The sequence below is a fragment of the Ranitomeya variabilis genome, chromosome 3, assembly GCF_051348905.1.
Source record: "Ranitomeya variabilis isolate aRanVar5 chromosome 3, aRanVar5.hap1, whole genome shotgun sequence".
NCBI classification, from domain to species: domain Eukaryota; kingdom Metazoa; phylum Chordata; class Amphibia; order Anura; family Dendrobatidae; genus Ranitomeya; species Ranitomeya variabilis.
The window spans coordinates 518,801,743-518,825,146 of NC_135234.1; the positions used below are offsets into that span (position 1 = coordinate 518,801,743).

At 42.1% G+C, this 23,404-nt stretch overlaps 1 protein-coding gene across 1 annotated transcript in view; it reads left to right on the forward strand.

Annotated features, from left to right (window-relative positions):
• TUBGCP3 (tubulin gamma complex component 3) overlaps positions 1–23,404 on the forward strand; it is a 164,235-nt gene that overhangs the window by 14,692 nt on the left and 126,139 nt on the right. The window contains exons 4-5 of the mRNA XM_077296976.1: positions 8,265–8,342; positions 11,369–11,586. Of these exons, the coding sequence (XP_077153091.1) occupies positions 8,265–8,342; positions 11,369–11,586 (296 nt within the window). The remainder of the gene's footprint in view (positions 1–8,264; positions 8,343–11,368; positions 11,587–23,404) is intronic.

Below are 23,404 nucleotides of genomic sequence, written 5' to 3' on the forward strand. Positions count from 1 at the left end.
TTCTATTGCAGAGTTGTCCCACAGTTATAACATATGACCTATACAGAGGACAGGTAAGTTTTTGACCACTAGCAGTTCCTGCAACCATTAATGAGACTATAGGTCCTGTGTTTGATTGGAGCCACAGTCATGTATGTGCACTGATGCCCCATTAATTGTCTATGGAACAGATGAAGATGACTGTGCTGTGCTTGGCACTCCTTCAGTCCCATAGGCAATGAGTGAAGCTGCGCTGTGAGTGCCTTGACTTCATTCAAACTGCGGAGCTAGGACCTCTGTTCTGTGCTGTGGGACCCCAGCAGACATATACTTAACAGTTACAATGTATGACCCATCTACAGAGTCATTGTGGGATTACTACATTACCTAACATAATTATTTTGCAAGTATAAAATCTGGAATCTTGTAGTTCTATTGTCGTTTTTTTTTTTTTTTTTGCTTTATGGCATTTTTTTAAAGTATTTTATATTTTCTTTAACATTATCATTACAATATACTGTAATACTTGTGTTTGTTGTCTGTGCACATACAGTACGTACGTACCTGTTGGAGACATCCCTGTGGACTGTTTGGGCTGAGGTAGTCTCCATAGCAGTACCAGCCCCAGCTGTCATGCTTTGTAGGGGGGGGAATACTCTATCATGGCATTTAACCAGTACACTGCTGAGTTTGCCCTGATCCCAGCACATTCAGTGTGAGTGTACCTACAAGTCCTTCTCACAAAATTAGAATATCATCAAAAAGTTAATTTATTTCAGTTCTTCAATAAAAATCGTGAAACTCCTATATTATATAGTCATTCCAGAGTGATCTATTTCAAGTGTTTATTTCTGTTAATGTTGATGATTATGGCTTACAGCCAATGAAATCCCAAATGTCATTATCTCTGTAAATTAGAATACTTTATAACACTAGCTTGAAAAATGATTTTAAAATCTGAAATGTTGGCCTACTGAAATGTATGTTCAGTAGTTGCACTCAATACTTTGTTGGGGCTCCTTTTGCATCAATTACTGCATTAAGTCGGCATGGCATGGAGGCGATCAGCCTGTGGCACTGCTGAGGTGTTATGGAAGCCCAGGTTGCTTTTGACAGCAGCCTTCAGCTCGTCTGCATTGTTGGGTCTGGTGTCTCATCTCCCTCTTGACAATACCAGAGATTCTCTATGGGGTTAAGGTCAGGCGAGTTTGCTGGCCAATCAAGCACAGTGATGCTGTTGTTTTTAAACCAGGTATTGGTACTTTTGTCAGTGTGGACAGGTGCCAAGTCCTGCTGGAGAATATTTCCATCTCCAAAAAGCTGGTCGGCAGAGGGAAGCACGGAGTGCTCTAAAATTTCCTGGTAGATGGCTGCGCTGACTTTGGTCTTGATGAAACACAGTGGACCTACACCAGCAGATGACATGGCTCCCCAAACCATCACTGATCGTGAAAACTTCACACTAGACCTCAAGCAGCTTGGATTGTGTGTCTCTCCACTCTTCCAACAGACTCTGGGACCTTGATTTCCAAATGAAATGCAAAATTTACTTTCATCTGAAAACAACACCTTGGATCACTGAGCAACAGTCCAGTTCTTTTTCTCCTTGGCCCAGGTAAGACGCTTCTGGCCTTGTCTATTGGTCATGAGTAGCTTGACAGAAGGAATGCGACACTTGTAGCCCATGTCCTGGATACGTCTGTGTGTGGTGGCTCGTGAAGCAATGACCCCAGCAGTAGTCCACAACTTGTGAATCCCCCCAAATTTTTGAATGACCTTTTCTTAACCATCCTTTCAAGGCTGCGGTTATCCCTGTAACTTGTGTACTTTTTTCTACCACACTTTTTCCTTCTACTCAACTTTCCATTGATATGCTTGGAAACAGCACTCTGTGAACAGCCAGCTTCTTTAGCAATGACCTTTTGTGGCTTACCCTCCTTGTGGAGTGTGTCAATGACTGCCTTCTGGACAATTGTCAAGTCAGCAGTCTTCCCCATGATTGTGGAACTACTGAAACAGAATAAGGGACATTTTTATACACTTAGGAAGCCTTTGCAGGTGTTTTTTGTTAATTATTCTCATTTACTGAGATAATGACTTTTGGGTTTTCATTGGCTATAAGCCATAATCATCAACATCAATCGAAATAAACACTTGAAATAGATCACTCTGTTTGTAATGACTCTATATAATATGAGTTTCACTTTTTTGTAGTGAAGAACTGAAATAAATTAACTTTTTGATAATATTCTAATATTGTGAGAAGCACCTGTATGTTAGTTATCCTCCTGCTAGTGATTGCCCAGGCACAGTGTCAGCGTCCACTTCATAACATGAAACACCTAAGTGTACATTAAAACTGAGGGTGTAATAGGCAGGGCTGTGGAGTCGTTATAAAATGGGCCAACTCTGACTCCTAAAATATATAATAAATTGGGCACAGCAGTACATTGCAGGATGTGCTGTAAATGTTTTCATAAGAATTTGGGAAAGTTATGAAATGTCCTATAAATGTCTGTTCTGTTCCTGATCTAAGGATCTCCGCTTTTAGTGAGATGAATCTGTGCTGCACTTTATGTACATGCTCAGTAGTGACCAGTGCTGTGGGGTCAGTCAGGGCAATTGAAGAGTCTGAGGTTTGGCTTACCGACTCCACAGCCCTGATAATAGGGAATAAAGTCATATGATCAAGAATTACTCAATTCATATATTATTCATATTCATATATTATTATATAATCAGATAGATGTAGGCACTCGCATTAAAGTGCATGTGCATAAATACAGATCTAGACCCAGTTTGATTAAATATGAATTCAAATCTAAATTAAGACATGATCAATAACACAGTGGATAATACTTACACTCAGCAAAATCAAAGCTGTAAAATAATGGTGCGATAAGTCACAGACACATTGTTACTTGGTTTTTCTGAAAATTAGTGTCGGGCATCAAATATCACTTTGTAACCCTAGCATCTGTTTGTAAATAATTGAAAATGAGCTGGTAGCATGTGGCTGGGTAGTGGCAGCCTGGGAATGGAATTACAACTGTAAATTTGACCTATGTCGTTCTTGATGTGGACGAGCATCTAGAAATTGGGTCTGTGCTGAGGTTCTGATTTCAGTGCTGAGATGACAACTCATGTCGGGGACCTGGACCTGGAGTTTAAGATCATGCTTTCATTGTTTGTAGTAGGAAATGTCATGGTGTACTGATCCCTTTCTTGGGTGACACACAGATTGATGACATTATTTCGAGCTGCTGTTCTAGCTTGTATCTTTTTGCTGTGTTAGTCTAATAAGATGGTGTTTTCCGCAGACGTAGGAAGGGCAGCATGGTCATTATAAAAGCACTGGGTTTTTGTGATGTTATTTTTGAACCATCAAACCCTTTTAGCTTCCTTGATCATAGGAAACTTCTTGCAAGGAATAGATTTTTTTTGTTTGACTTCTAACATTACGGCTTACGCTGAGTGGTGAAGGTCTATTTTTAGGATCATTTGGTTTATTGTTCCACAGATTTATTGAGGTTTTTTTTTCACATACAAGCTTTTTAAGCAGCTTTTGTTTCTGGCTGAAGGTTAAATACATTATTGATTTTTGGATGGGAACTGAAGAAACTATTAGTTCATCGCATTAATGGATAATACTGTTTGTCATACAAAATGGTACTTCAAGCACTTATGTCCTAAACAGGGCTTTCTCGATCGAACGTTCTATAATAGTAGTTTGTACAGAGTTGGTATTTCTTTTTTATTATAAGGTCATGTCTAACTATGAATTTTGTTGATAGTTGCGGTCCACGGTCAGTTGTTGGACAGTGTGAAAATCTGCATGATATTTTTTGTCAATATATTTGGCTTCATCTTCAGGTCTACCTGCAAATTTTCAATTGGATTCAGGCCTAGGGTCTAAGTGGGTCATTCCAAAACTTCGAACTTCTTCTGGCAAAGCCATTTTTTTGTTGATTTGGAGTTATGCCTAGTGTCTTCATCTTCAGTTTTTAGCAGAGGCATGGTGATTTTTGTTGCAAAATTCACTAATATTTGGAACTTTTTAGAATTCCCTCCACCTTGACTAAAGCCCTAGTTCCAGCTGCCAGAAAACTGCCCCAAAGCATAGTGATGCCTCCACCTTGCTTCATTGTGGGTTTGGTGTTCTTTTTGGTGATGTAGTTTATAGGCTTCGTACCAAAGATCTTTTGCTATTATAGCTAAAATGTTCAGCCTTAGAAAAAGCTTCCTTTTTGCCAATCTGCCCCACAGGCCAATGTATATCTAATGCCTTGTAATTTTTTTTACTTATCTCCTGACTGATAACTGTCAACAATGAGATTCATGTGCTTTGTTGTAAGCTGTTCAGTCCATGGCTTTTGCTGTAAAATGCAGCAAAGAAAATGTCAGGAATATCCCAACAGGAAAGCAAAACTTTATATGGAGTTAATCAGAATCATTTAAAAAGATGGTTCTGAAAAGTTTTTTTTTAGTTTAATTTTTTTACATAACTAAAACCTGGCATTTTAACAGAGGTGTGTAGTCTCTTTATATCTGCTGTATACGCGTCTGAGTGCATATATATGCAAGCTATTCAAGACATGAAAAGCATGCAAAACTTTCCGAGAGCACCCTTTTTATATTCTGTATCCAGTGTAAATGATACAGTATTATTAAAACGCTTATAAACATTCAATAATTAAACGGGAACCTGTCACGTGAAAAACGCTATTAATTTACATGTGTGGATTAATCTGCAGATTAATAGTGTTTTGAAAAGGCCTTGCTACCGGGACGAACTGAACTTTATTCCTCTCGGCAGGGTTCGGTGTTCAGTCACAGGCGCGGTGCTGGCTCAGGTTCCGTTACCCCTCTTGACTATAGAGAGCAGCAGCTGTAACCGGGGGTGCGGATATGGCAGCCCCTTTCTATACACAGAGCAGTGACTGAACCTGCGCTACAAATTTTGAACATTTGTAGCCTGTCCTCAAGTCTGCACAAACCGTTGTGTTTTTCAGCTAAATCTAATTTGCAGTCTTTAGCTATAATTACTGCTGCACCACTTTTTTATTTTTGCCTTTTCATGTTTTCCTCTCCTCCATCTTAGGCTACTTTCACACTTCCGTCTTTTGTGTCACGTTGCAATCCGTCGATTTTTGAAAATGCCGGACTCTCCCTCTCTCTCCCTCTCTCTCCCTCTCTCTCCCTCTCTCTCTCTCCCTCTCTCTCTCCCTCTCTCTCCCTCTCTCTCTCCCTCTCTCTCCCTCTCTCTCTCTCCCTCTCTCTCTCTCCCTCTCTCTCTCCCTCTCTCTCTCTCTCCCTCTCTCTCCCTCTCTCTCCCTCTCTCTCTCTCCCTCTCTCTCTCCCTCTCTCTCTCTCCCTCTCTCTCCCTCTCTCTCTCTCCCTCTCTCTCTCTCCCTCTCTCTCTCTCCCTCTCTCTCTCTCCCTCTCTCTCTCTCCCTCTCTCTCTCTCCCTCTCTCTCTCTCCCTCTCTCTCTCTCCCTCTCTCTCTCTCCCTCTCTCTCTCTCCCTCTCTCTCTCTCCCTCTCTCTCTCTCCCTCTCTCTCTCTCCCTCTCTCTCTCTCCCTCTCTCTCTCTCCCTCTCTCTCTCTCCCTCTCTCTCCCTCTCTCTCTTCGTGGCATCCGTCAATTCGTCATTTTACTGCACAACGACGCACAGCAGAAGACGGAAGTGTGAAAGAGGCCTTACCTTAGGTTTGTGTGTTTTTTTTTTGTTTGTTTTTTTTTCTTTACATTCTTTTTGCGGCACCAGTTATAGTTTTGATTGGCATCATTCAGTTTTCCATACTGTGAACTGGAAACCTGGAAGAAAATTTTAAAGTGCAGGAAAAAAATGCAGGTTTTCTCTAGTCACCTTCCACGACAGCACTAATTTCTCCTATGCTGTCGGGGAAGGTTCCTAGAAGCCGAATTACCGGTAAGGCCCCTTTCACACATCAGGTTTTTTTGCTATCAGTCGCAATCTGTTGAATTTTGAAAAAAACGCATCCGGCGACTGATGCCGCGGGATCCATTTTTTTCACATTGACTTGAATTAGTTACGGATGGCCTCACGTTTCATCCGTCGTTCGCCGGATCTGTCGAAAATTGTTTGTCCGACGGCCTTAGACAACGGACATAGTAACGTTTTTTGTGTCCCTTGAAAAAATGGACTGCGACGGTTGTTTGCTACAATTGAAGCCTATGGTGCCGGATCCGTCAAATGGCTACGGATTCCTTTTTTTTTTAACTGAGCATGTTCCAATTTTTTTTTTTAGCATCCAATTAGCTGGATCTGCTAGTCGGATCCGGCGAATAAATGGATCCGTCGCATCAGTTTTTCACAATCTGCGATGGATCCGTTTTTTTTTTTTCAAAATTCTGCTTATTGTGACTGATGGCAAAAAACTGATGTGTGAAAGGGGCCTTAAACTAATTCTATCTTCTCTAGTCACCTTCCACGACAGCATAAGAGAAATTAGTGCTGTCATGAAAGGTTCCTAGAAACCAAATTACCGGTAAGACTAATTCTATTTTTTTTTTTTTTTTTTCATTTTCACAGCCATCAGTTCAGAACGATTGCAGCAATACCATATTTGTATATTGTTTTTTTTTTCTCTGGATTTAAGTTTGGTTTGTGTTGTCATTTAAACCTCTCCTTGATTTTCAGTTGATGGACCCGTGTAAGGCTTTTCCTTTTCTTTTTTTTTTGTTTTCTTTTTCATGGCAAACTGATGTTTCTCCTGATACCATTTTGAGGTGCATACAATGTTTTAATTGCATTTTTGGGGCAGAAATGTGTCAACCGAAAAAAAAAAAAATAGCAATTTGGCATTCTGATATATATTTTTTTTTTACCTTGACGTTTACCATATTGGTTATGTAATTGCTAATTTGATAGCCTGGACTGTCTTATGAATGTGGTGATACAGAATATTTCTTTTGAGGGGGAAAAAGGGGGATATTTGTATTTATTTTTTTTTTTTTCTTTTTTATAACTACCGTATTTTCCGGCGTACAAGACGACTTTTTAACCCCTGAAAATCTTCTTAAAAGTCGGGGGTCGTCTTGTACGCCGGGAATCGCCTTGTACGCCGGGTGTATATGGTGGGTGGGGGGGGGGAGTGATCCTGATGACGACGAGGGGGCGTCTCACAGAAAAGTGAGTATCCCCCATTACCTTATCATAGCGCTGCAGCGTGGGGTCTCTGTGCTGGGAGCGGCGGCGGCTGCTGTGCTGTGCTGTGGCGGCTCCTCTTCTGCAGTGTGGGGCCTCTGGTGCTGTGGGGCGGTGGCGGCGGCGGCGTATCTTCATGCAGTCGGGGCTCCTCCGGCATCTCAGCCTGGAAGCCCCGCCGGCAACTCCATCGGTACAATGCGCTGGCCTCCGGGAAAATGGCCGCTGCTTAGATTCAGATCTCGTTGAGATCTGAATCTGAGCATGCGCAGCCCCCAGCGGCCGGGCCACCGCATCGCACCTATTGAGCTGCCTCCGGGAAAATGGCCACTGCTCAGATTCAGATCTCGTCTCCCGAGATCTCGGGACGAGATCTGAATCTGAGCAGCGGCCATTTTCCCGGAGGCCACCTGACCGCATTGTACCCATGGAGTTGCCGGCGGGGCTTCCAGTCTTTGAGATGCCGGAGGAGCCCCGACTGTATGAAGATACGCCGCCGCCACCGCCCCACAGCACCAGAGGCCCCACACTGCAGAAGAGGAGCCGCCACAGCACAGCACAGCACAGCAGCCGCCGCTCCCAGCACAGAGACCCCACGCTGCAGCGCTATGATAAGGTAATGGGGGATACTCACTTTCCTGTGAGACGCCCCCTCGTCCTCATCAGGATCACTCCCCCCCCCCCCCCCCAAAAGGCACATATTCACCGGCCCTATAAGACGACATAGGGTGTATAAGAAGACCCCCGACTTTTAAGAAGATTTTATTTTTTAACTGGTAAAGTTGGGGGGTCGTCTTATACGCCCAGTCGTCTTATACGCCGGAAAATACGGTAATTTTTTTTGGTCCCTAGGGTACGTGAACTTGTGATTGTCTAATCACCTGTTTTACATTCTTGATCTGTATTGCAAGATATAAGTACAGTTGCGGTTTCCCATAAGGTACAGCCACAGGAGTGCTGACATGGCAGCCATAAATGCTGTCGGAGCTTCACAGCATATAAGGAGTATCTGTTAAATGCAAATGCCTGCTGTATCGTATAGTTGAACAGTTGATTTGATATATCAGTTGTCTTGTCTGAATGATATAACTGACAAATACAATTTTTCTTGCAGGGTGTGTTAAAAAACAGATGGTCAATTCTTTACCTATTGCTCAGTCTAAGTGAAGATCCACGCAAACAGTCAAGCAAGGTATGCAGTGGTAAGAATCTTAATGGGGTGACCAGACAGTATAGTTATTTGTTTTTCTTTTTTCAATCATAGATTCTTTCCACACTTGATGATATTTATTGCACATGCCGTTTTACTGTCAAACATTTACGTTTGCAATCAGAATTATTTAGCCCCCATTATATATTAGGTTTTAAAGAATGGCGTTGTCTTGGTGAAGTTCTGTGGATTCCCTGCTGTTTCTGGCACTGGGAACTTGCATAATTTTGGAGGGCAAGATGGATTCAATCACTTATCAAGGAATTTTATGAGAGTTTGTCACACTTTAAGCAAGGAAGCTGCAGTTTGGGCTTTATTGGCCTTTCCAACAGGACAATGATCCCAAGCATACCTCACCAAAGCTCAGTTTCAGAGGTCCTGGAAGATTCTGGAGTGTCTGTCCCAGTCACCTGACTTAAACCCTGTCGAAATTCTTTGATGGAATCTGAAGGAGGTTGCAGCATGCAAACCCCAAAATATCAGTGAACTACTAAGATTCCTCAAGAACGCTGCCAGAAGTTGGTGTCTGGGTCACAGCAGGTCACAACAGCCAAAGGTGCTCTAATAAGTACAACCCCCAATTGCAAACAAGTTGGGATGCGGTGTACAATGTAACGAAAACAAGAATTTGGAAATGCCTTTTTAACCATATTTTATTCACAACAGAATACGAATCACAGATCAGAAGTTGAAACTATTTTTTTTTATATTTGAGAAAAAAAATAAAATTGGTAATTGATGGCAGCAACACATCACATAAAAGTTGAGACTGCGTTAACAAAGAGGTCAGAAAAGTAAGTGGAACTTATGAAAAAGAGCTCAAGGATCAATTTTCAACTGAGTATTATGATTGTGTATAAAAAGAGCATGTTAGTAGGGCAGAGGTACACCAATCTGTGAATAACTGCGTCTGAAAATGGATCGCTACTTCCAACAGGTGGCGCTATAGAGTTTAAGTCCTCTTTTTCTCAGAAGAGGCAATTTGCATATCAAAATGTTTAGATAATTTCAGTAAAATGTTCGTCTATGAAAAATTGCGAAGTGTTGAATATCCCTCTATCCACAGAACATGATATCATCAAGAGATTAAGTGATTCTGTAGAAATTCATGTGCACAATGGACAAGACAGTTTGCCGTGCAATCCACAAATGCAATTTAAAGTGTCATGCTCTCAGATTTGGGACTCACTGCACCACGAGCGGATTTTCCCTAGAGAGGCATGGCTAAGCGGCTACCTGGTTATCGCTAGTGCTCCTGATGGAGGAGTTAGGCTTGAGCTGCAGCTAGCCCGCCAGGTACCACTCGAATTCCCTGGTACTGCGGCAGCTGACCTCCAGGGTGGGCATCTGAGTTGCTGGCAGGACAAGGTTCAGAATCACAAGGCTACATGTCGGAACCTGTTCAGACAACATGGATTCTGGGTCACCTGACACAACCCACACTGGTACTGGTTCAGACAGTGCATATTGTGGATCACTAGACAGGACAGACATTGATACTGGTTCAGGTAACGCCGGGGCGGTTTCAGGCTCAGGTACCACCAGAGCAGTTGACTATGTCATTGGAGCGGTTTCGGGTTCTGGTTTAGATAACACGGTTAATGAGAACAGGGACCTGGCAACAGTTGCACCAACACTAACTTACCAAAGGGGAAGGCGTTGCTCAGGCCCCTCCCTACTGGGGAGAGTGCCTTATACACCTGATGCCTCCCAGCTACTAGTTGGGGGCAGTTCCAAAGTGAGCACACTGCCCCTTTTAAGAATTGGCGAACTGCTAGGCGGCGCGTGCAGGCCCAGAGAATCAGGAAGTCACAGTAAGGAACGGGGACACCGCCGCACAGCTGGGGCTGTGAGTATGTCGGTGTCCCTGTTGGGAGGAGGGAAAAAGGACACTCGGGGACGCTGGAATTAGTGCTACATAAAGCTCTATCATGCAAAGAAGAAGCCATATATCAACACAATCCAGAAACGCTGCGGTCTAATCTGGGCCAAATTTTATTTAAAACAGACTGAGGCAAAGTAAAAAATTGTTCTGTGGTCAGATGCATCAAAATTTTAAATTCTTTATGGAGACCATTGAAGCCATGTCTTGTGGACTTGACAAGAGGAACTATGCAGTTTGTCAGCGCAGAGTTCAAAACCCTGCATCTCTGATGGTATGAGGCTGCAATAGTGCCTGCGGCATAGGCAGCTTACACATCATTGGAGGCCTCATCAATGCTAAACATTATATAGAGGTTGCACAACAACAAATGCTGTCATCCAGACAGGAAGACCTTGCATATTTTAGCAAGACCATGCTAAACCACATACTGCATCCATCATAACAACATGGCTTCGCAGAAGAAGAGATTGGGTGATGAGCTGGCCACCTGCATTCACCAAGAGAAAACATTTATAATGTAACGAAAAGTTAACCAAAATTTGCCCAGGAATGTTGAGCAACTAAAATTCCACATAAAAAAATCAGCCATATCTTTCAAGGGTTGTCCAGTTTTTAAGTGATGTGTGCCTCTAAATGAATCTGGCTCCTCTTACTCCACTGTGCCTCTACCTTGTACATGGCGCTTAATGTGTTGACTTTGGAGAAACCACTTGTATTATTTGTTGTTGAGCTATTTAAATTGTTCTTGTTTGATCTGGTTAGTTATTAATTAAAAAAGTTAGTAAATTTGGCTAATAAGCCTAATTTGCGATGGGGGTTGAATACACCTGTTTGGTATAGTGGTATTTTCTTATTGTACTTGTGTCTCATTACATAGTTTATGTACACCTCTCTAGGACATAAAGTAATTATGCCAGACCAGAGTCCTTGGAGCTTCTTCATACAAGTGTGCTGCTCTGTTTACAGCTTTTTGAGTTCTTGAGCAAACCCTTGCGAGGAGACCTGTTTATTAATTGCCATAATAGGAATATTTTTTTTACCTCTGAAACTATTTTCATGTTTGTTTTTTTTTAATTAAATTTATGATGAAATAAGATGTAGCAACTTATTGTCTTCATCTTAGATTTCCAGCTATCCTTCGTTGTTTGCGCAAGCTTTGCCACGTGATGCGCATTCTACACCATATTACTATGCCAGGCCACAGAGCTTACCGTTGAACTACCAGGATCGAAGTGTGCCATCTGCACAAAATACCGCCAACTTGGCAAGCAGTGGAATTGGCAGCATGGGAATGTATTCCTTAAATGGGCCAACACCTACTCCGCAACCATTTGTTCCAGGGTAAGCTTTCAGTTAAAGACTTTTTTTTTTCTTTTTTTTTTAAATGCTTATTTAATATCCAAAACGTAAGTAAACCTGCATGCCAGTAGTACAGGTCTTGCACGTAATTTACAGAATTTGGAAGGAGCATGAAATGTTAGATTAAAATGAATGCATATATTTTTTGAGTTCTCTGCTTATGGAAAGTGGATCACATTCAAAGCCTAAAAATTAGTATAGAAATGTCTGCAGAACAGACTGTCATTCTAAGTGCCAAGGAGGGATTACAGCACGCTCGCTGTGTAGTGAGCAGTGACCCTTAGGTTCCTGCACCGCATGATGGCTGGAAGCAAGCAGCTGCAAGGAGAATATAACTTGATTCTCTCTGGAGCTGCTGTCCCAGTAAGATGGCTACTCTGGATTTAAATGCTATTCTATTCAATTTCTGCAAACACATCTTCAAAATTAGTTTAAAACCCCATTGTTCAGTTTGAAGGGATATAGTTTATTAATAACTTTTCATTGGACTAAAGCATAGATATAGAAGAAAGAACTTTCATTCACGAGGGACCACTGGTTGTAAAATGTCTCAGATGCAGCACACTTATTTACAGCTGGTCAGACTTGTTCTCAAGTAATGTAAACTCAATGTAATGATTAGTGTACTCTTGAGACTTGGCTTAGGATCTTTATTTAACCCTGGGAAATTAGAGCGCTTCCCAACGGACAAAAAAATTCTAAGCACCCGGTTGCACATCTGTATGTATTGCAGGTTGTATAGTATACTTCTCACTGTGAGAAGTCTGTGACACATGAGCAGGTTCAAATAGTGAAGTGATCATTGTACTACAAGAGCGAAGCTATTAAAAGTATGAATCACATCTCCAGCCAATATCAGGAGTTCAACTTAAACTGCCCAACTCAAACTTCGTCTCAGTCAGCGTTTTTTTCATTTTCCCCGTTTTTTTATTTATACAGAAGAGGGTAAAGGGAAGGGGAAGTAAATAAAAATTGTGCTTCATTATAAATCATAAATGTAAAATATTAAATTTAAATTAAATATATATTATTAGATGTACATTGGATAATAGTGTGTGAGTTTTTATATTCTTAAACACCAGCATGATCCACTAGTTCCCTAGCAATAGGCCTCAGAAATATATTGTAATAAATATCTTAGCTTATGACCCTAAAATAGTATGCTGGATTTTCAATTTAATATGAACAGTGGAGGCTCTGGTATCTAGATGTTAAATTGTCCTTATTTTATTATTTAATATTCCCATTATAATCCATATGGGCCAATAAAGGCAGCAATAATAAATGCAGCAATAATGTTATTAATTGTAGCACACATTCTGCACAGATATCAATTGAAGCTGTTTATTGGTTATTATGCAGCAAAGATATAATATTTATAGCACATAATATCTGCAGATATAAATTGAAACTGCCAATTAATTATTGTGCAATAGTGAAATAATATTAATTATAACACCTATTATACAGTGCCTACAAGTAGTATTCAACCCCCTGCAGATTTAGCAGGTTTAATAAGATGCAAATAAGTTAGAGCCTTCAAACTTCAAACAAGAGCAGGATTTATTAACAGATGCATAAATCTTACAAACCAAAAAGTTTTGTTGCTCAGTTAAATTTTTATAAATTTTAAACATAAAAGTGTGGGTCAATTATTATTCAACCCCTAGGTTTAATATTTTGTGGAATAACCTTTGTTTGCAATTACAGCTAATAATCGTCTTTTATAAGACCTGATCAGGCCGGCACAGGTCTCTGGAGTTATCTTGGCCCACTCCTCCATGCAGATCTTCTCCAAGTTATCTAGGTTCTTTGGGTGTCTCATGTGGACTTTAATCTTGAGCTCCTTCCACAAGTTTTCAATTGGGTTAAGGTCAGGAGACTGACTAGGCCACTGCAACACCTTGATTTTTTGCCTCTTGAACCAGGCCTTGGTTTTCTTGGCTGTGTGCTTTGGGTCGTTGTCTTGTTGGAAGATGAAATGATGACCCATCTTAAGATCCTTGATGGAGGAGCGGAGGTTCTTGGCCAAAATCTCCAGGTAGGCCGTGCTATCCATCTTCCCATGGATGCGGACCAGATGGCCAGGCCCCTTGGCTGAGAAACAGCCCCACAGCATGATGCTGCCACCACCATGCTTGACTGTAGGGATGGTATTCTTGGGGTCGTATGCAGTGCCATCCAGTCTCCAAACGTCACGTGTGTGGTTGGCACCAAAGATCTCGATCTTGGTCTCATCAGACCAGAGAACCTTGAACCAGTCAGTCTCAGAGTCCTCCAAGTGATCATGAGCAAACTGTAGACGAGCCTTCACATGACGCTTTGAAAGTAAAGGTACCTTACGGGCTCGTCTGGAACGGAGACCATTGCGGTGGAGTACGTTACTTATGGTATTGACTGAAACCAATGTCCCCACTGCCATGAGATCTTCCCGGAGCTCCTTCCTTGTTGTCCTTGGGTTAGCTTTGACTCTTCGGACAAGCCTGGCCTCTGCACGGGAGGAAACTTTCAAAGGCTGTCCAGGCCGTGGAAGGCTAACAGTTCCATAAGCATTCCACTTCCGGATGATGCTCCCAACAGTGGAGACAGGTAGGCCCAACTCCTTGGAAAGGGTTTTGTACCCCTTGCCAGCCTTGTGACCCTCCACGATCTTGTCTCTGATGGCCTTGGAATGCTCCTTTGTCTTTCCCATGTTGACCATGTATGAGTGCTGTTCACAAGTTTGGGGAGGGTCTTAAATAGTCAGAAAAGGCTGGAAAAAGAGATAATTAATCCAAACATGTGAAGCTCATTGTTCTTTGTGCCTGAACTACTTCTTAATACTTTAGGGGAACCAAACAGAATTCTGGTGGGTTGAGGGGTTGAATAATAAATGACCCTCTGAAAAAACTTTTCACAATTTAAAAAAAATAAATAAACAAAGAAATAACATTCTTTTTTGCTGCAGTGCATTTCACACTTCCAGGCTGATCTACAGTCCAAATGTCACAATGCCAAGTTAATTCCAAATGTGTAAACCTGCTAAATCTGCAGGGGGTTGAATACTACTTGTAGGCACTGTACATAGATATAAATTGAAGCTGTTTATTATGTATTATGCAGCAAGGATATGGTGTTAATTATAGCACATGTTATCTGCAGATATAGATGGAGACTGTTGATTGATTACTATTAAACCCTTTCACGACATGCGCCGTACTAGTACAGCGCATGTCGTGTCTCCCCCTTTGATATGGGTTCCGGCGGTGAGCCCACATCAAAGTCGCGACATGTCAGCTGTTTTGTACAGCTGACATGTGCGCGCAATAGCGGCAGGTGGAATCGCGATCCACCCGCCACTATTAACTAGTTAAATGCCGCTGTCAAACTCTGACAGCGGCATTTAACTACCGCTTCCGGCCATCAGGCCAGAAATGCGTGCATCACCGACCCCCGTCACATGATCGGGGGTCAGCGATGCGTCGCCATAACAACCAGAGGTCTCCTTGAGTCCTCTATGGTTGTTGATACCAGATTGCTATGAGCACCGCCACCCTGTGGTAGGCGCTCATAGCAATGCAGTAATTCTGCTACATAGAGGCGATCTGAGCTTCGCCTCTACGTAGCAGAGCTGATCGAGTTGTGTCAGCTTCTATTTCCCATGGAGGCTATTGAAGCATGGCAAAAGTAAAAAAAAAAATGTTTTAAAAATATGAAAAAAATAAAAAAATATAAAAGTTCAAATCACCCCCCTTTCGCCCCAGTCAAAATAAAACAATAAAAAAAAAATCAAACCTACACATATTTGGTATCGCCGCTTTCAGAATCGCCTGATCTATGAATAAAAAAAGGATTAACCTGATCGCTAAAAGGCGTAGGGAGAAAAAAAATTAAAAACGCCAGAATTAAGTTTTTTTTAGTCGCCGCGACATTGCATTAAAATGCAATAACGGGCGATCAAAAGAACGTATCTGCACCAAAATGGTATCATTAAAAACGTCAGCTCGACACACAAAAAATAAGCCCTCACCTGACCTGAGATCCCAAAAAATGGAAACGCTACGGGTATCGGAAAATGGCGCAATTTTTTAAAATTTTGTTTTAGCAAAGTTTGGAATTTTTTTTCACCACTTAGATAAAAAAAACAAAAACCTAGACATGTTTGGTGTCTATGAATTGTAATAATCTGGAGAATCATAATGGCTGGTCAGTTTTAGCATTTAGTGAACCTAGCAAAAAGGCCAAACAAAAAAACAAGTGTGGGATTGCACTTTTTTTGCAATTTCACCACACTTGGAATTTTTTTCCCATTTTCTTGTACAAGACATGGTAAAATCAATGGTGTCGTTCAAAAGTACAACACGTCCCGCAAAAAACAAGCCCTCACATGGCCATATCGATGGAAAAATAAAAAAGTTATGGCTCTCGGAAGGAGGGGAGCGAAAAACGAAAATGCAAAAACGAAAAAGGGCTGCGTCTTGAAGGGGTTAAATGCCGGCAAGCGCCAATTCACTTGTCAGTGTAAATTTTGGAGATCGTCGGCACTACATTATCCAAATTGTGCTAATAGAACAGAGTTGCAAGCTAAGGGAGATTGCAAATGCCGCTGGTCCCCGATCAGCTGTTCATTGTATATCGTGAAGATCGTCTGCACTGCACCTCGGAGCATTCTGCCTGTTACACTGTCACACACTGATCGAGATACACCGCTAACTGGTGAGTGTATTTAATTAGAGGTGATGTGTGCAGCTATTGCACGCCAGCCTCTACCCATTTCACAAGTATGTCCAGTACTCACACTGGTGCCATATTGGATGCATATCTGAACACTGGAAGAAAAAAAAAAGGAATACAACTTAAGGTGTGTTTCTCAAACCGTACAAAAAAATTCCATAAAATACAGTGAAAAAAATTAAATTGTAACTTCAAACTTGTGTTGCAACAACTGAATAAAAATGGAGGTATCGAACTACTCATTATTTCCCTAGAGAAGTACATTAGCGGGTATAATTTTCAAAAAAGACATTGATGGGGTTTTTCTATTTTCTTGAACCACATGGGCTCGGTAAATATTACAATCTATTCCTTCCACTCCAAGCCCTGACGTTTGTCAAAACAGAAGTTTGATATCAAATACTGTGTAGTACCTGTCTGTATAAAATGCTAACTATACCCCTGGATATAACACAGGTCTGCGACTAAAAAGCTGTTTGATTTTTTTTCATCTAATTTCCATGTATTTTCGTGTGCTGAAAACGTAAAAAATATTGAAAAAAATCCTGGACGTCAGGATTTGCCGCAAAATTCTCTTCAAATTTAGTATATTTTTCTCAATTTTTGGTATTTTTTTTATCTTAGGGTTTTGAAAGTCAAAATTACTATTAATTAATTCACATCAATGCATTGAAGATATACAATGCCAAAAAAATATAACTGCTGAGGGTGCTCACAGTTGGTAAAAAAATGTCCTCTGAGAAACTTTGGTTCCTCCCCATAAAGTTCTTCTACCACCTCTCCACATAAAATTGGGATTGATGAAGCAATTCGTAAAATCACTTCCAAAAGATGGAGAATGCTTCAAATACTTGGTCACCAAGTTTCCAGGCCTCTCGGAGGCAAAATTGAAGGAAGGTGTGTTCGTCGGACCAGACATTAGAAGGCTTATAGCTGATCAAGAGTTTATCAATACCATGACGCATCCTCAAAAAGAAGGGTGGTTTGAATTTAAAGAGGTCGTAGAGAAATTTTTAGGCAATAACAAAGACCCTGACTACAAAAAAATCGTCGGACGAATGCTGAAAGCATTCCAAGCTTTAGGTTGCCTGATGAGTTTGAAAGTGCATCCATTCCCACCTTGACAACTTTCCTGAAAATTTGGGAGCTGTGAGTGAAGAGCAACGTGAACGATTCCACCAGGACATTAAAGAGATGGAAAGAAGATACCAGGGAAAATGGAGCATTACAATGATGGCAGACTATTGTTGGACGCTTCAGAGAGACATTGCAGATGCTCTTCACAAGCGTAAATGCACCAAGAGAAGCTCACAGGGAAGAAGAATCGATTTTAATGTGTGTTAGTGAGCTCATTCCAGTTAAAAAATGATTTTCATGAAACATTTGTAATAAAAAATGAATTTTATGAGTCTATTTTCATTTATTTTGAGGTATTGTCTTATTTAGCATAGTTACTTAAATTGTCAGAAAACGTGATGTCCTATGACAAAACAGAGGTTATTTTCGGATTCAGCGCACTTAAAAACATAAAGATTATGTGGAATAACCAAAACAGCTCTTTAAAATTTTTTTTTGCAGACCTGTGTAATCATTAACCCCTTCACGACCTTTGACGCATACGCTGCGTCATGAAAGTCGGTGCCAATGCAACCTATGACGCAGCGTATGCGTCATGGAATGATCGCGTCCCTGCAGATCGGGTGAAAGGGTTAACTCCGATTTTACCCGATCTGCAGAGACAGGGGGAGTGGTGCTTCAGCCCAGGGGGGGTGGCTTCACCCCCCCGTGGCTACGATCGCTCTGATTGGCTGTTGAAAGTGAAACTGCCAATCAGAGCGATTTGTAATATTTCACCTAAAAAAACTGGTGAAATATTACAATCCAGCCATGGCCGATGCTGCAATATCATCGGCCATGGCTGGAAATACTCAAGTGCCCCCCCCCCACACCCACCGATCGCCCCCCCAGTCCTCCGTTATGGGGTCCGGTCCCCTCCGTCCGCCTGCCGGCTCCCCCGTCCTCCTGTCCGCTCCCTCCTTGCTCAGATCCCCCCCTCCTGTGCTCAGATCACCACCCCTGTGCTCCGATCCACCCCCCCACCACCCCTTCATACTTACCGATCCTCCCGGTGTCCGGCCGTCTCCTCGCTGGGCGCCGCCATCTTGGAAAATGGCGGGCGCATGCTCAGTGCGCCCGCCGAATCTGTCAGTCGGCAGATTCCTTACAAGTACATTTTGATCGCTGTGGTAGGTTCTATCACAGCGATCAAAATAAAAAAAATAATAAATAACCCCCCCCCCCTTTATCACCCCCATAGGGACAATAATAAAATAAAGAAAATTTTTTTTTTCTTTTTCCACTAGGGTTAGGGTTAGAACTAGGGGTAGGGTTAGGGTTAGGGGTAGGGTTAGGGTTACGGGTAGGGTAAGGGGTAGGGTTATGGCATGTGCACACAGAGCGGATCGGCCGCGGATCCGCAGCGGATCCGCAGCGGATCGGCCGCGGATCCGCAGCGGATTGGCCGCGGATCCGCAGCGGATTGGCCGCTGCGAATTCGAAGCAGTTTTCCATCAGGTTTACAGTACCATGTACACCTAAGGAAAACCAAATCCGCTGTGCCCATGGTGCGGAAAATTCTGTGCAGAAACGCTGCGTTGTATTTTCCGCAGAATGTCAATTCTTTGTGCGGATTCCGCAGCGTTTTACACCTGTTCCTCAATAGGAATCCGCAGGTGAAATCCACACAAAAAAACACTGGAAATCTGCTGTAAATCCGCAGGTAAAACGCAGTGCTTTTTACCTGCAGATTTTTCAAAAATCGTGCGGAAAAATCTCACACGAATCCGCAACGTGGGCACATAGCCTTAGGGTTAGGGTTGGAATTAGAGTTAGGGTTGGAATTAGGGCTAGGGTTTGAAATAGGGTTAAGATTAGGCTTGTGGTTAGGGTTACGGATAGGGTTAGGGGTGTGTTGGGGTTACAGTTGTGGTTAGGGTTGGGATTAGGGTTACGGTTGGGATTAGGGTTAGGATTAGGGTTGGAATTAGGGTTACGGGTGTGTTGCGGTTAGGGATGTGGTTAGGGGTGTGTTGGGGTTAGGGTTGTGATTAGGGTTATGGCTACAGTTGGGATTAGGATTAGGGGTGTGTTGGGGTTAGTGTTGAAGTTAGAATTGAGGGGTTTCCACTGTTTAGGCACATCAGGGGTCTCCAAACGCAACATGGCGCCACCATTGATTCCAGCCAATCTTGCGTTCAAAAAGTCAAATGGTGCTCCCGCCCTTCCAAGCCCCGACGTGCGCCCAAACAGTGGTTTACCCCCACATTTGGGGTACCAGCGTACTCAGGACAAACTGGGCAACAACTGTTGGGGTCCAATTTCTCCTGTTACCCTTGCAAAAATAAAAAATTACTTGCTAAAACATAATTTTTGAGGAAAGAACAATTATTTTTTATTTTCACGGCTCTGCGTTATAAACTTCTGTGAAGCACTTGGGGGTTGAAAGTGCTCACCACACATCTAGATTAGTTCCTTGGGGGTCTAGTTTCCAAAATGGGGTCACTTGTGGGGTGTTTCTACTGTTTAGGCACATCAGGGGCTCTGCAAATGCAATGTGACGCCCGCAGACCATTCCATCAAAGTCTGCATTTCAAATGTCACTACTTCCCTTCCGATCCCTGACGTGTGCCCAAACAGTGGTTTACCCCCACATATGGGGTATCAGCGTACTCACAACAAACTGGGCAACAAATATTGGGGTCCAAATTCTCCTGTTACCCTTGTGAAAATAAAAAATTGCTTGCTAAAACATCTTTTTTGAGGAAAGAAAAATGATTTTTTATTTTCACGGCTCTGCGTTGTAAACTTCTGTGAAGCACTTGGGGATTGAAAGTGCTCACCACACATCTAGATTAGTTCCTTGGGGGGTCTAGTTTTCAAAATGGGGTCACTTGTGGGGGGTTTCTACTGTTTAGGCACATCAGGGGCTCTGCAAATGCAATGTGACGCCCGCAGACCATTCCATCAAAGTCTGCATTCCAAAACGTCACTACTTCCCTTCCGAGCCCCGGCATGTGCCCAAACAGTGGTTTACCCCCACATATGGGGTATCAGCGTACTCAGGAGAAACTGGACAACAACTTTTGGGGTCCAATTTCTCCTGTTACTCTTGCAAAAATAAAAAATTCTGGGCTAAAAAAATATTTTTGAGGAAAGGAAACACGTTTATTATTTTCACGGCTCTGCGTTATAAACTTCTGTGAAGCACTTGGGGGTTCAAAGTGCTCACCACACATCTAGATAAGTTCCCTTGGGGGTCTAGTTTCCAAAATGGAGTCACTTGTGGGGAGTTCCTACTGTTTAGGCACATCAGGGGCTCTGCAAACGCAACCTGACGCATGCAGAGCATTCCATCAAAGTCTGCATTTCAAAACGTCACTACTTCCCTTCCGAGCCCCGGCATGTGCCCAAACAGTGGTTTACCCCCACATATGGGGTATCAGCGTACTCAGGAGAAACTGGACAACAACTTTTGGGGTCCAATTTCTCCTGTTACCCTTGGGAAAATAAAAAATTGTGGGCTAAAAAATCATTTTTGAGAAAATAAAAATTATTTTTTATTTTCATGGCTCTGCGTTATAAACTTCTGTGAAGCACTTGGGGGTTCAAAGTGCTGACCACACATCTAGATTAGTTCCTTGGAGGTCTAGTTTCCAAAATGGGGTCACTTGTGCTGGAGCTCCAATGTCTAGGCACACAGGGGCTCTCCAAACGCGACATGGTGTCCGCTAATGATTGGAGCTAATTTTCCATTCAAAAAGCCAAATGGCGTGCCTTCCCTTCCGAGCCCTGCCGTGCGCCCAAACAGTGGTTTACCCCCACATATGGGGTATCATCGTACTCAGGACAAACTGGACAACAACATTTGGGGTCCAATTTCTCCTATTATCCTTGGGAAAATAAAAAATTCTGGGCTAAAAATAATTTTTGAGGAAAGAAAAATTATTTTTTTATTTTCACGGCTCTGCGTTATAAACTTCTGTGAAGCACCTGGGGGTTGTAAGTGCTCACTATGCATCTAGATAAGTTCCTTGGGGGGTCTAGTTTCCAAAATGGGGTCACTTGTAGGGGAGCTCCAATGTTTAGGCACACAGGGGCTCTCCAAACGCGACATGGTGTCCGCTAACGATTGGAGCTAATTTTCCATTCAAAAAGTCAAATGGCACGCCTCCCCTTCCGAGCCTTGCCGTGCACCCAAACAGTGGTTTACCCCCACATATGAGGTATCGGCATACTCAGGAGAAATTGCCCAACAAATTTTAGGATCCATTTTATCCTGTTGCCCATGTGAAAATGAAAGAATTGAGGCTAAAAGAAATTTTGTGTGAAAAAAAAGTACTTTTTCATTTTTGCGGATCAATTTGTGAAGCACCTGGGGGTTTAAAGTGCTCACTATGCCTCTAGATGAGTTCCTTGGGGGGTCTAGTTTCCAAAATGGGGTCACTTGTGGAGGAGCTCCAATGTTTAGGCACACAGGGGCTTTCCAAACGCGACATGGTGTCCGCTAACGATGGAGATAATTTTTCATTCAAAAAGTCAAATGGCGCTCCTTCCCTTCCGAGCCTTACCATGTGCCCAAACAGTGGTTTACCCCCACATGTGAGGTATTGGTGTACTCAGGAGAAATTGCCCAACAAAATTTAGGATCCATTTTATCCTGTTGCCCATGTGAAAATGAAAAAATTGAGGCTAAAATAATTTTTTTGTGAAAAAAAAGTACTTTTTCATTTTTACGGATCAATTTGTGAAGCACCTGGGGGTTTAAAGTGCTCACTATGCTTCTAGATAAGTTCCTTGGGGGGTCTAGTTTCCAAAATGGGGTCACTTGTGGGGGAGCTCCAATGTTTAGGCACACGGGGGCTCTCCAAACGTGACATGGTGTCCGCTAAAGATTGGAGCCAATTTTTCATTCAAAAAGTCAAATGGCGCTCCTTCCCTTCCGAGCCCTGCCGTGCGCCCAAACAGTGGTTTACCCCCACATATGAGGTATCAGCGTACTCAGGACAAATTGGACAACAACGTCGGTGGTGCAGTTTCTCCTTTTACCGCTGGGAAAATAAAAAAATTGTTGCTAAAAGATCATTTTTGTGACTAAAAAGTTAAATGTTCATTTTTTACTTCCATGTTGCTTCTGCCGCTGTGAAACACCTGAAGGGTTAATAAACTTCTTGAATGTGGTTTTGAGCACCTTGAGGGGTGCAGTTTTTAGAATGGTGTCACTTTTGGGTATTTTCAGCCATATAGAACCCTCAAAATGACTTCAAATGTGAGGTGGTCCCTAAAAAAAATGGTTTTGTAAATTTTGTTGTAAAAATGAGAAATCACTGGTCAAATTTTAACCCTTATAACTTCCTAGCAAAAAAAAAAAATTGTTTCCAAAATTGTGGTGATGTAAAGTAGACATGTGGGAAACGTTATTTATTAACTATTTTGTGTCACATAACTCTCTGGTTTAACAGAATAAAAATTCAAAATGTGAAAATTGCGAAATTTTCAAATTTTTTGCCAAATTTCCATTTTTTTCACAAATAAACTCAGAAATTATCGACCTAAATTTACCACTAACATGAAGCCCAATATGTCACGAAAAAACAATCTCAGAATCGCTAGGATCCGTTGAAGCGTTCCGGAGTTATTACCTCATAAAGGGACACTGGTCAGAATTGCAAAAAACGGCAAGGTCATTAAGGCCAAAATAGGCTGGGTCATGAAGGGGTTAAGGGGCGTAGTTTCCAAAATGGAATCACTTGTTGGGAGTTTCTGCTGTTTAGGCACCTAATGGGCCCTGCAAATACGACATGGTGCCCACAATCTATTCACAATCTATTCTAGCCATATTTTTGTTCCAAAATTCAAACAATGCTCCATCCGAGCCCTGCCGTTTGCCCAAACAGAACTTTTTGACTACATGTAGCATATTACAGCGCTCATAAGAAAGTTAGTAACAAACTTTGGGGTTTGCTTTTTGGTATTACCTTTTACAAAAGTGAAAAAGTTTGGCAAACATTTTGTAAATAAAAAAACACCG